Genomic DNA, 13,430 nt, shown 5'->3' on the forward strand with positions numbered 1-13,430 from the left:
AATATTGTACGCAATCCTAATTTCCTATATTAAACAAAATAATTGTCCTATTATCACAAGAAAAGACATCTTGATATATAGTCCAAAATTACACAAATTACACAAACCAAGTCCTTGACTATGGGAAAAAAAAAAAAGGCAGCCCCAAACCCAACAACTGTTAAGAGGTATTAAGTATTAGCCCACGTATAATTTCACTGGGTGAATGTCTCCCCTGGTTTATCTCCATCCATTCAAAGCTCTGCTGGGAAACCTTCTCTAACTAACTTTGTTAAGCAGAGAGGTTGGACTGGATGATCTTAATAAGTCTCTGCCAAGCCCATCCATTCTGTGATTCTGCGTCACCTCTCAAGCACTGCATGCAAATTTAGGTGACTACTCTGGTATGAGGAACAGAGCTGAAGGTTCAGATTAGCTTCAGATTTCTGGAGGCTGAGGGGCTGCTCTGGGCAAGCATCAAAGGATAGATGTTCTTGCACCCACTCTTCTAGGCATGTGCTTCTCACTGCTGATAGGAGACAGGATATCAGCCCTAACAGGCTTTTGATCTGACCCAGCACCACCATTCTTACACCATAAAGACTCAAATTACTTAGGATGACCAGTTGATTCTAAATTGTATTGCAAGCATATATATATATATATATATGTTGTATGCATTAGTCAGTAGACTCTGAAATGGCTGAAAGTTCTGGAAACAAATGATGAATGTTTCCAAACAAAATGTCTTCACAAGCAAAATGGGAAAGCACATTCATGGTATCATTAGAGTTGATTCTTTCTGGAAGGCAAATTTAACTTTCCTTTAAACACTAAAACACACATGCCCAAGGCACTGCATACCCATCTCTGAGAGCAACAACTGCAGTTTAGGTACATTTTCCACTAGCCAGGCATTAGGGATGCAGGAGAGTACATCGGCCCCTAAAGACATTTTGATTTCAATTTGAGATAAGAATGTGACTAGGAGAATCTGCCTGATCCTTTGGTGGTATCAACAGATCAATACTGAACTTACTGCTGCCAACAAGAGGACACTGAAAATCAATGCAGTTATTCTGAAGATAACTGAGAACTTTCCTGAGTCATCCAGACAGCTCCTGGTAACATGGGCAACCATGTCGTACAGTCTCTTCTGCAAAACTATCACATACCAATTTTAGGCACAATTCTTGTCTGCCTTGCTCATATTTAAAAGGCTGTTATAGAAGTACAGATGGTTACAGACTTTCTTCTAAATTAAAATTTTTATTGTAACCACGGTCAAGGTAGTTCTCTTCACCCTTGCATGTAAGGAGTCCTTAAATTTAAGTTAATTATTCTAACTCACAGATGTGGTCCTCTGTTGAAGAACTACCATAACCAACTACCTGGGAGTAAAAAAACCAAATTCCTCCACAGTGTGTTTTCAGAGGAAATGTTTACAAGCAAATTTAAAAGAGATTTTTCATAATACCTAGGAAGGCAAGTATTTTATGTCAATGTTGCTGTGACTTTTCACAACTGCAACTATTACGCTGGATGGATAAAAAATTAGTACCTATCAGGCTGCAGATAACTCACAGACCCACATAATTTTCAAATGCCTTGTAAAAATATTCTGTTTTGTCTGACAGATTTACTGGAGATGAGTCCTTCAACATTCAGCAGTCAATAAATTTATACGCACTTAATCCACATTTCAAGAACAGGAGGAGGATTACACCTATCTGCATATTAAAACCTAATCTACTGAAACACCAAGATTTCTGTCAGCTTCCTGACTAGCACGCCAATTATATTATTGGGCACCCATCACAAGAAGACAGGTGTAGAATGACCAATTTTGCAGCTTCTGAAGTTGTGCCCATTAAATATGTGGAGATTATTTTTTCCTCTTTGTATAAATATGATTGAGAGTGCATTTGAGTGTTTCCTCTTTCTAGAGAAAGCACTGGGAGCTGGGGAGAGGAAAGGTGAGAATAGACTCACTTAGCTAAAGGAGCTAGGAATCACCAAAGGAAAATAAAAGAGACTCATTTTTGGTATGGGCAATACTGCAAGAATTCTGATTTGTTTCAGTTTCAGTTGGAGTGGAATAATGGTATAGAGGAGAACAATTTTATTAGCCATTTTCTTTTAGGATTTTGTTTCTCAGTCTCAGTCTCTTTGCCTTTGCATCTAACCTTCACCAAAACTTGCCAGAAACACATTGCACATAACTTCAGTGTTTTTGCTTTTATCTGACATGCACGTATGTTTGAGCACTATGCCTTTGGTTGGTTCTACGTCTTATTTAATATTTGAATTATCTTCTTTGGCATGAACTTTGGAGTATGCTGATTCAGTTTGCTGATGATAAAGGTGGGGAGGCATTGGCAGTGCATCAGAGAGCTATAATAACAGAAAGAAAAAGCCTGTACTTACTACCTGGGGAGTAGGATGAAGAGAAAAGGGATAAAATTTAGCTGCATTAACTGCATGGTCATGAAGTACAGACAAATTACAAGAACACCACTATAAAATCCCATCAATTGCAAACAGAGAAGGAAAATGGAAAACATACAGTTTGGGCAACAAACAACCAGACAGCTATAAGCCACCAAGACAGCAGTTGTAAAAAACGCAAATGTGACCCCATGTCATCCCATTCAATAATGTTTATTGTTCTTATTAGAAAAGCCTGACAATTTTGTAACTGGAGGCAGTAGACAAACAGAGCTTCTGTAACCTCTCTATGTTCCAGCAGGGAAATAAATCACACGAAAGCTGCATCACTTTTGGTGTAGCTTGAAGATCACAGTCCAAGCAAGAATCAAAGACAGAAGACAAAAACTGTTAAGAGGGACCTGAATCAGAACTCTCATAAGGTACCATCACACAAGATATTAACTTACTTCATACTTGCAATCTGGTTACTTTGAGCAAAGAATGTCTTTAATGAACATAAAACACAAATGTGAAAAGATTTGTAAATTTTAATTCAAAATGATTGAATAATTCCATGGTGTGAAACTACCCCTTACCCACATTGCGTAAGTACTTCAATTACTCATTCTAAGTCAAAACAAAGAGAAATGCCAAAATATTGAAATTTATCATGGGATGAAAATTCCAGAGTCCTCAAATATGAAAATTAACTACTGCAAAGATAAGAATATGTGGATAAAACAAGCTTTAACGGGTATGGCTCTAAAGAATTACATATGGTCTGCTAATGGCCACATGCCATTGTGGGTGAGTAACACATCTTGTTAATCATTATTATTCTATCTTAGCTGTGACTTAGAGCAAAACACAGTAAAATGGTATTACTAGGTATTTGATACAGTTAAAACACATGGTTCATAAGAAACACCATGGAAAATTACTTAAACAGGCTATCTGGAATATATTTATTGTGTTAATTAAAAAATAGCAAATATAACCAGTTCACAGAATAGAGACTGACAAGAGAAAGAAAGTAATTTGGAGGGCTATTTATGTGAAGAATAAATTTCACCAGTCCTAATTTAGACAGTCATTTGCAAGGGAAATACATCTAATATGACTTTTCCATCACAAATGACATTTCATCTTTTCTGAAGTCATGCAGGAAAAAAATGCAAAGAGGTTAAAATATTTTGGTTTTTTCTTCTACTATATAAGTGTAGCATGAACAATAAAAATAGCCTATTATGGACCAAATCAATTGAAATCATTGTACATTAACATGAGCTAGTGTACTATAACGAGACAACCTCAATATTCAAATGGCATTGTGCTAAGGAGAAGGTGACCAAGGGGTTTTTTTCTAATTTGAAATTAATGATTCTCTGAAAAGAATATTCTCTTTATGCCACTGGCAATCAAATCAACTATCTGAACAACTTTTATAGCAATAAATAAAACTGCCTTTTTAATTTGGTTTTATTCCTGCTCCACCCACTTTTGAAGACTTATAATACAAATTATGAAGAAAGATGGTATTTTAATTTAAACTCAAAAAATAATTTATGTGCATATTTATCATGGAGGTAATACAGTGATGGAGATGGGTTTCACCCCTAGGAGACAGAGAAAAAAAAACCTGCTTGTGAATTTTAGGGTCTCTTTCATTGCAGATTTTCCCCATATTGCATATTGACCCCATTTGGAATTGATTACTGATCTTACTTAGAATTCATCAGTTGCTAATTTTAACTACTAAACTCTGTTCTTTTTTACAGTTGAGCCATTCTTGAATTAAAATGCTGTGAAGGGAGAGTAAGATACCAGTCTTCCTCCTCCCTGCACCAAACAAAATTAATTTATTATTGCCATTTCAGTACCATACGTGTTGCTCCAATGTTATCAGTTACTTGTTGTTCTAGTAGCATTTTTTAAGATTAGCATTTGCCTTCCTCTTTCAACTCAAGTTAATCCTCTGACAGTCAGCAGCAGACTGGTGAACAGTGTGCTCCACAAGCATTTGCAGCTTCCATTGAAAAGGCTGAACAGAATCCCCAGAAAAAAAAATGATGGGTGAGAGGGAGAAGGGAAAAACCCCACCTTTGTTAGGTTTCTTTCTCTGATCACTTGGAGCCTAAAGTCATTAAACAATGTCATCAGTCATTTCCTAAGGGGTCATCAGTACCTATACCTTGAAGTGTTGCTTCCCATTACAAAATCAGCTTTCAACTTTTTCAATTTTAATTTTACTAAGCTAGTCAGCCAGAAAATCATGAGGGTTTAAGAGAATGTGTAGAGAAGGATCCAAGAAAGGATCACTCAAAGTAGGCAGCTAAAAACATTCATGTACATGCATCCTACAGCTCTCTGAGCATACATTATGATAATGGTGGTGGAGTTCTCAGTATGTGTTGCATTCAGTTTTAACAAATCATTATTGCACAACACAGGAAGCTGATAAACACATTCTCCATCAGGAAGACAAAAACCCAAACACCTGTAAAGCACTGTACATCAGATCAGAAATGTGGTTCATTAAACTAGAAAATATGTCAATAGGCTAAAAAATTACATTTAAAAAAATCTTTCCTCATCCATGAGTAAAGACTCTCCCAGGGCTTTATCAGCCTTACCAAAACATCAACTTTCTCAGAAAAATCTAAAACTATGTAATACCACCACATTAATATAAAACAATCATATTGTGTCAAAAGCATTGAATTTTTTTCTGGTCCAAAGCATTTTCTTAAAATAATGATGTTGATCCACAACTTTAGGCTGGTGCAGGACACCTAATACGTCAGAAAACAGCAAACACTGTCTTGTATTTAGAGAATCTGAAAGAGTTATGTCCTCAAGTTTGAATAAAATTGAAACAACTAATCACCAATAAATATAATAGCTAAAGATCTTATTATCAAGTGAAAACTGCACTATTTATGTCCAGTCTTCTGTAGAAGGGTACAGAAGTCCAATCATTTCAGCATGGTGCGTTTAATTTTTTTAAATCTAAGTAGAAAATAAAATCACATACCACATCCTTTGGCACTGTCAGTGTGACTCTGTTAACAAGGACTATTTAGAGAAAATCAATATGAACATTATTTCAGAAGTACTTGAAGATAATACCAGTGACAGCTGATCTGATCGACTGCCCCTCCCAGTCACCTCAATACAAAAGGACAAAAAAAAGACATTTGTTGGAATTTTTTAATTGCATTCCATTCTGTTAAAGTCTGTGGTGCAATCAGGGTTGTCTTCATTAACGAAATCACACTAAATTGACTAAATTAAGATGCAGTATCAGTACCCAAAGGCAGTGAACCTGGTAGACATGGATATGCTTTAAAGATCAAAAGCTTGAAAAAAAGTAAACATATTGGTGTGTTCATAATCATCTCAATTGAGAGCAAAATACGAATATTTGCAAGAAGGAAAAATTATTGTGGGGAAAGGCATGGAAAGGAACACATACATGATCCTGTTTTAGAATTGACAGCTGTTCCTTAAATCCAAGGAAGTTGTTTTTGGTTTTTCTTCACAATGCCTGGAGACAGGCCAGAGGAGAAAAGCATCACATGTCTCCGGTGAGGAGGGTCTGGGGAAAAGGACTGTGGAGATGACATCAGTTCTGAGGTAAAGTTGGAGTTCTGGCATCCTATCTGTGGCATATGGATGCTCACAGCAAGGTATGCATTGGAACACAGACTATACATTTGTTGAAGGGCATAAAATTTAGTGTTTTATTTTTCAGGCTGTGAATTACAACTCTTGGACTTGCTTTTACATTATCCCCCTCAAAATGCCATGGTATATAGATAGTACACTGTCAAAGGGCAGCATGTTTCATAATTATTTTTGTTCCTCAGGAGGGCTCCCATTTCCTTCTCTATTACATTTTATGGTCCTTTATCTCTAGCACAGATAACCACATAAATGAAAGGAGGCAAACTTATAATCTACAGCACCATGTTGTCCAAGCCATTACTCATGTCTGAACCAAATCCACTTTGGTGGATTCTATCCTCTTGTTCCCTGAAGATCAAATTCAAATTCAAAATCTTTACTCGCTACACATTGAGTGGCCACTTGCAAAGTCATATTGTTACAGGGTCTCCTAGTTCAGAATTACTTTGGAATAAAACTCTAAGGAGTAAAATAACACCTCATCAATCTGTTCATGGGGCAACAGATGCAAATATGGATGGGCTCCAATTGTCCATGTGTTTTAACAGAGAGTAACCCATGATAGTAATGACATTGACAATGCAAGGCCAAATAAAGCATCACTAACACCAAAATGTAAGACAATTTCCAGTATATTACTGAATAGTCATAAAATGTGTCATTCTTACCCTTTTTTTTTTATAATGGAAGAAGAACTGAAATTATAAATACCAGAAAAGACATTAGACAAGCAAAGAACAAAAAAGCAGCACCAACATTTGGAAATAAATGGTTTCCCTTTCTCAGAATTATCAACCCTGTACTGGAAAAAGAATATTCCTTGTGAAATTACTGATTGTTCAGATAATAAAGGCTTGCTTTTTGTGAATGAAGGAAGTATGGTAAGAATGCCTAAGCAAAGAAGTAAGGAGCAAATAAATATGCAAGTTTCTATGTTTAAATTCTGCTTCATTTTCAAAGCACAAGGAAGTACATGTTCTTTATTGTTATACAGTCTGAACTCCTACTAATGGCTCATTCATATTGCATATATATAGATGAAAATAATATTCAAACCTCTGCAGTTTTTTCTACACAATGTGCAGGTCAGAAGATTGCTTTCCCAGAGCCCAGTCAATATTGTGGATAGCAGAAGACTGCAGAAGAATTGTTCTCATCTACTGCAATAAAGCTGGCTCAACTGTTACACTTGAAACGAAATAAGGGCTAGGAATGACTATTTTTAAAAATTTCCTTATTGAACTTTTCAGAGAATATTCAGAAAAATAAAACTTCTTTGATCTTAGTGACTGAAGAGGATAGTTAGCCCTTCCTAGCGAGCACTTGAACTTCCACAGATGGGGCACAGGCTATTGCAAACTGCTGAGTATTTTTTCACTGAGTTTTTCATAACTGGTGGTCTTTTTAAATGTGGCTATTTACTATGTGAGCAAGCTTTAAACAACTTCTACTGGAAGAATTCTGCCTGTGCAACTGTGTCCATTACAATCCCTTACACAATAGTGTGCACACTTACACACACAAAAAGATACTGTGTGGAATGAACAGATAATATGCTTCTGATACCACAGAACTTCAGTAAATTTATCTGCTCTCCACCCAGAATCACACAAGCTTATTCCACAACCACTTTCTTCAATTGCTCTTGAAAATACTTATTTGATTTCAGATTTTCTCTCTTCAGTAAGATTTGGACTTCAATAATCCTGGTAGGTCCCTTCCAATTCAAGATATTCTGTGATTCTCTCTGTAATATGCTAAAAGAATGACTCTGTAACATCCTACCTCTTGCAGTTCAATGTGATGTTTTTCAAGCCTGACAATTCTTGCATTAACACAAATTATATGATTTTCACTCCTAAAACCAATCTGTGAAAATAACTTTTTCAGTATTCTTAAGAGTACTTATTTCAAGAGCTATTCATTTTCTCAATTAGAAATATAATTTTTCAAATTAGAAAACATTATCTAAACCAGTGACATAAATGCATGGTGGCTGACAGAAAAAAACCACCTTGAAAATCAAGAAATAACTGTTCTCTATCATAATTTTTCATTATTAATAGCTCTTTTTTTAAGTATGAGAAAGCTGTCAAATTTACACAGAACTGATCACCTATTCATTTCAGGTATTATTTATGGAATAGTACATTTTCTTTCACTGCTTTTTCAACACAGCTTTTTACCTCCAAATCAACCAGCTCTTGAGCTGAACCAGACAAAACTAGGGGTGGAAAAATCACACCCTGCACTGAGTAAAGAATTTTAGTTGTCAAAGCCCAGGCTATTCACTGCAAGTTCTGGTTTCTGGTACCCAAGACAGAAACTTCACTCTTCCCACCTCCTCAACAGCCTCCCCACCATGGGCAGGAACTGTCTGAGGGAAAATTCCTCCTGCACATTGTCTGAAGGTGGGAGGGTAGCAGGCAAGGTGCAGTCTGTGGCACAGGCACATCTACACGGGCAGTTTCTGCTCAAAGATAATTCCCATCACGATTCCTAAAAGACAGCTAGCACCACAGACACGTGCTGCCTGTCACTTGCATCCCTGCATCACTTCAGAAAATCCTCAGGTCCACAAAAAAAACCAAAAAAAACTCACAAGCAAGTGACCAAGATTGTTACGAAGGAGGGACAGACCTAATTTAAATGCACCCTAAAGCACACTGTGAAAATTATTTTTTCAAAATAAACAGGGCAAAGAGTCTGTAAAACAAATTACTCTTGAGATGAACAGAAAAAGGAACCTTTTTTTTAATGAAGGGATGGAGGGTAAAATAATTGGCATGCTTTCAAAGCAAAAACTGTTTGAACTTCCAAGCATCAAGTGCAAAACCAATCCATTTCTACAAAATAAAGCTTTTATCAGCTTGACAAAGAAGTTTTTGCTTTGTTAGCTTAAATTAGCTGACAAAGAAGTTAGCTGATTTCATCTACTTCTGCCATTACAAAAGTACGTGTTAGAATGACAGCTTTCATAAATAGGATTGACAGAGTAAGATGTCATTCTGCACACTTAGATCTTGAGTTCAAGCTGTACATTAGATTTAAACTTTCTCTGTGCTAAAAACTCAAGGACATAAACCACCTATGATTCAGCTCACACTGTCAGTCCAAGCTAAGTTGCCAAGTACTGAGAGCCTTTCAGTCTCAGTCTTCAGCAAGGATCACACAGCTGAAAGATTGCCCAGGCAGGAAAAGGTAACCTTGGAAGAAAGAAAGCCCAAAGGATTTGCTTGGAAATACTTTCATCTGCTTTTGACCATTTAATAGATTTGCAATCTGCCTACAATAGTAACATGAGACAGTTTCATCAAAGACAGTTGTGTAGTTAGTTAGGCAAAGAGGTTGCCTGTCAAGTAAAATTCCAACAAAGAAAATTTTCATTTTTTGTAGTATTGCTGGGTATCAAAAAAATCATTACTGAATTTCTCCTTCAGTCAAATACCATATTTAGACCAGCCCTGAATTCAGAAGCCCAAAGATAAATTCAGAAGCAGGGGTTATATAAGGCTAACAAAAGGTTTCAGTCCTTAAGGAAATCTAAGTTTAGAGTACAACATTTTCAACATCTTTTTCCAAGGAAGTGTGGAAAATAAGCTTTTAGATAAAATACGCTCAGAATAAAATTCCAAATTCTACATAAACAATTGCAGCCTGTAAAAGAAAGACATTTTTTAAAGCAAGGTACAAAATTTCACATTTTTGAGCTCCACTTACACACAAAAACCTTGTAAAAATGGATTAAGAGGAAGGTGAACTAATCAGGGCTTCAGTGGAACATAAAACAGAATAAAAGAATGAGAATAAAGGCCTATCTAGCCCAGAGTATGAACAGTGGCCAAACACAGATGCCTCAAGAAGAATGTGAGAATAGAGCAAACTCCTGTCAACACTGTCAGAGAACACCCTGAAAACCCTCAAGAACTTACAGTTCAATAGTTAGCATCTTCAGGTTTAATAAGTCTTAGTGGATTTCCTGCATGTAAAGTTGTCTTGTTGCCCATTAAGTCCATGTAAGCCCTCAGCATCCATAGTGTCCATGGCCAGGACTTCCAGTACACTCTGCTAAAGCAGCCTTACCTCCTGTCACTGAGTTTTGACTGGATGCCCCATTTTTTGACAGATACCCCCAAGGGCCTGCATGAAAGAAAAAAAAAAAAAAAAAACAAAAAAAAACCCCAGCCAACAAGCACCTCTAATGAGATGTTCCATCCACGCCATTTTATTTATCCAAACTTCATCTGCCATTTAAATGCCCTAACAGCAGAGTAAGTTGTTCCTTTCTGTAATCCTTTGTAGGCAACACAACCTTTAAACACCTGACAATTTACAAAGACCGGCAAATATTTCTGTTAAACCCCTCTATCTATGAATGTGCTGAGCAGCACAGACACATAAAGTGATCCCTGTGGAACTCCACTGTTTAAAAACAACTGCTGACTCCCACCTAAGCTTAAAGGCATTTTATCACTCTTTCTAAAGGATCATCTCCCTCTTCTTCCATGACTCCTTAGCTAGTCATGCAAGCAAGAGTTACAGAGTTAGAAGTCTTAGGGATATCTCAGATATACTTTGCACAAGAAGCACTCCTTCCAAATGGGAATTCCCATATTTGGCTACAGCTGTCCAAATGCAGATCTCTGGAGTCTGCCAAAAGACATCTTTCAATCCCTGTATTTGCTAAAGATAATTTAGGACAATCTTTTTCATTGGTTATTTCAGTATATTACTTTATTTACTGCATCTAAAGGGATCACATAGCCACATTATTCAGCCTCACCTGACACATTTTCCCCAACACTAACCTAGCTAGGCAATAAATAATTTTGTTTTTGTAGACATACTCAAAACCATATGCAAAACTAAAAGTTTGGAGAAAGGGTTACCAAGACAAAGCAATACATTTTTATATGACACTTGGGAACCAAGAGGGACTGTTGGATCTTCTTTATAGATTTGCCATGATACACCTATCAGAGGGCTTCTGAGACAACCATCAGCACTCTGGGTGCTGGCCCTGAAAAGACCTCAAAGCTGGCCTAAGGACCAAGGTCTCATTGCCATACCCATTAGAGAAATTTTCTCTCAAACCATGTAGCCCTCCAAGTTCACCTGTCCCTTCTCCACCTCAATCTTTGATCAAGATGGTTGTTTTCTCCTATATTGTTTCTGCTTTAAATCTTACTTCCTAGCTCTACCCAGGAACAGAGCAGACCTAAGGGCTCACATCTCTACACTGCTTGGGTGCGGTTATCTTCCACATTCAAACCTTTTGTTAGTGTTTCTCTCACCTTGCAGGTTAGAAAAATCCATTGCATCTCACCTTTACTCTAATACTTTTACAGGCATTAACTCCTCCTACCAAAACCTGGAGATTTATTTCACATGTTAAAAACACCTCCTTATGCAACAAACCCAAGATGCATCACCAATGCATATTGCACTAAAAGCAAAGCCCACAGTCACCATCACAAAAGGTGGAAGGATTCTAGACAGACACCAGAGAAGAGTTCTAACACAGGGGACAGGGTTGGTATCAACTGCTGTATTTTGTTTGGTTTCCATTTCTGTTGACTCTAGACACACAACCAACACACCAATATTTCCCGCTTTATATTTTTATGCTTCTGCACAGGGGTACAGTGAAGTCAAATATAAATGTGATAAGTATACATAAAATTATACCTATTAAATCTGGCTAGGAATAGCAGCAACAGTGAGGGGGGAAAAAACGTAGCAGCAGATGTATAAGACCTAGGCAGAAAGTCAAGAGTTATGCTATATTATATTACTATCCCCTTTCCTGCCCCTATTAGTTAAGGTACAGAAAGCACAGGTATGCTTTGTAGCAATAACTTTCATTGCATGTCCTTTCTGGAAAGAGTATTCTTCCAAGGCAACCACGTATCTGCAAATTTCCCACATTTATTCAGGAGTTTTAATGCTCTATCATTGGCAAAACTAACAGCTGCTATTTGCTGCCTACTGACTTACACATTTAAGCCATGTACTGTGAACTTCAAAGACCCTGCAATTTTTCACTTTTTTGCACATTAGTTTCTACCTGAAAATTCAACATGAATTAACAAATGCATCAAGAGGGCAAAAATTGCACGTCAGATACAGAGTTTTTACATCAGACTTCAGTTTTTAAGAACCTGAACACTTGGGACCTTTAAGTTGCTGGGCAGGACCATCACCAGGGTAGCAGTACAAAAATCAATGAATGAAGATGTAGCAGCTGCCTCGCCTACCCTGCACCCCGATGGGAAGGACCCTGCTTGCAGAGGCCTGTTCAGGGAATCCTGTCTCGGGTGGGAGTTTTGTCAGCGCACGGTTCCGCTAATGGAGAGAGCGGCGGAAGGTCTGGCGTGAGGGATGCCGCGAATGAGGCGGCGTTTCGGCGCTCTGAAGCGATGCCCACCCTTCAGCCGGCAGCACACAGGTACCCTGCCCAAGAGCCGCCCGCCGAGCGCAGAGACGCCTCCTCCCCAGAATCATTCCCTTCACCCGGGGGTTTCTCGGCTTGGCTCTCGGGGAGCTGGGATTTTTCCTTCGAAAGCCTGCCCCTGGTGAAAGCCGCACGGTCTCCCGCTGCCGCTCACGCACGCCAAAGTTTTGCCGCTCCGGCCACAGCGACGCGGGCAGGGACACCGAGCCCCGGCCGCCCCCCGCCCGCCCGCCCGCCCGCCCGGCCCGGCCCGGCCCGGCCCGCCTCACCGTCCCAGCTCGGACTCCAGCTCGAAGTAGTGAGCCAGGGTGTCCTTGTTGGAGCCATCGATCCAGTAGTCGGGCGCGGCGGAGCCGGGGCGGCTGGCGGCCGAGGAGCCAGAGGAGGAGGATGAGGAGGACGATGAGGATGAGGATGAGGAGGGCATGGTGACTTTCAGCATGCCGGGACGCCTGCCGGGGGCTGTCCTCTCCTCCGCGCCGGCTGCAGAACGCAGAGCGACAAGGCGGCGGCTACACCTCGCCTCCCTCCCTCTTTCTCTCCTTCCTTACTTATTTCCTTCCCTCCCTCGCTCTCCCCTCCCTCTCCCCTGCTCCTCCTTCCCCCCGCGCCGCCCCTGAGAGGCGGTGGCGGGTGCCGAGCCCGGCGGGGCCGGGCGGGCCCGGGGCGGGGGATGCGCCTGCATCGCCCCCCGCCCGCTCCCTCCGCCCCCCGAACCTGCGGCGAGAGAGCCCCTGGGCAGGCCGGGCCGGGCCGAGGCAGCGCCCCGAGTTCAGCGGCGCCGGGAGCGGGACACGGCCCCGCGGGGGACAGCGCACGGCAGCAGGAATCGCGTCCCGATCCGCGGGCGGCGTGCGGCGGGGCCGGGCGGGATGCGCAG

General features: G+C 39.8%; 1 protein-coding gene across 1 annotated transcript in view; it reads right to left on the minus strand.

Annotated features, from left to right (window-relative positions):
- The window catches only part of CAMK4 (calcium/calmodulin dependent protein kinase IV), a 139,580-nt gene extending 126,470 nt beyond the window's left edge, over positions 1–13,110 (minus strand). The window contains exon 1 of the mRNA XM_030968453.1: positions 12,820–13,110. Coding sequence (XP_030824313.1) covers positions 12,820–12,992 — 173 coding nt within the window. The 5' untranslated portion in view covers positions 12,993–13,110. The remainder of the gene's footprint in view (positions 1–12,819) is intronic.
- Between the last annotated feature and the right edge of the window lie 320 nt (positions 13,111–13,430).

This window comes from Camarhynchus parvulus, chromosome Z (assembly GCF_901933205.1).
Source record: "Camarhynchus parvulus chromosome Z, STF_HiC, whole genome shotgun sequence".
In the NCBI taxonomy this organism is placed as follows: domain Eukaryota; kingdom Metazoa; phylum Chordata; class Aves; order Passeriformes; family Thraupidae; genus Camarhynchus; species Camarhynchus parvulus.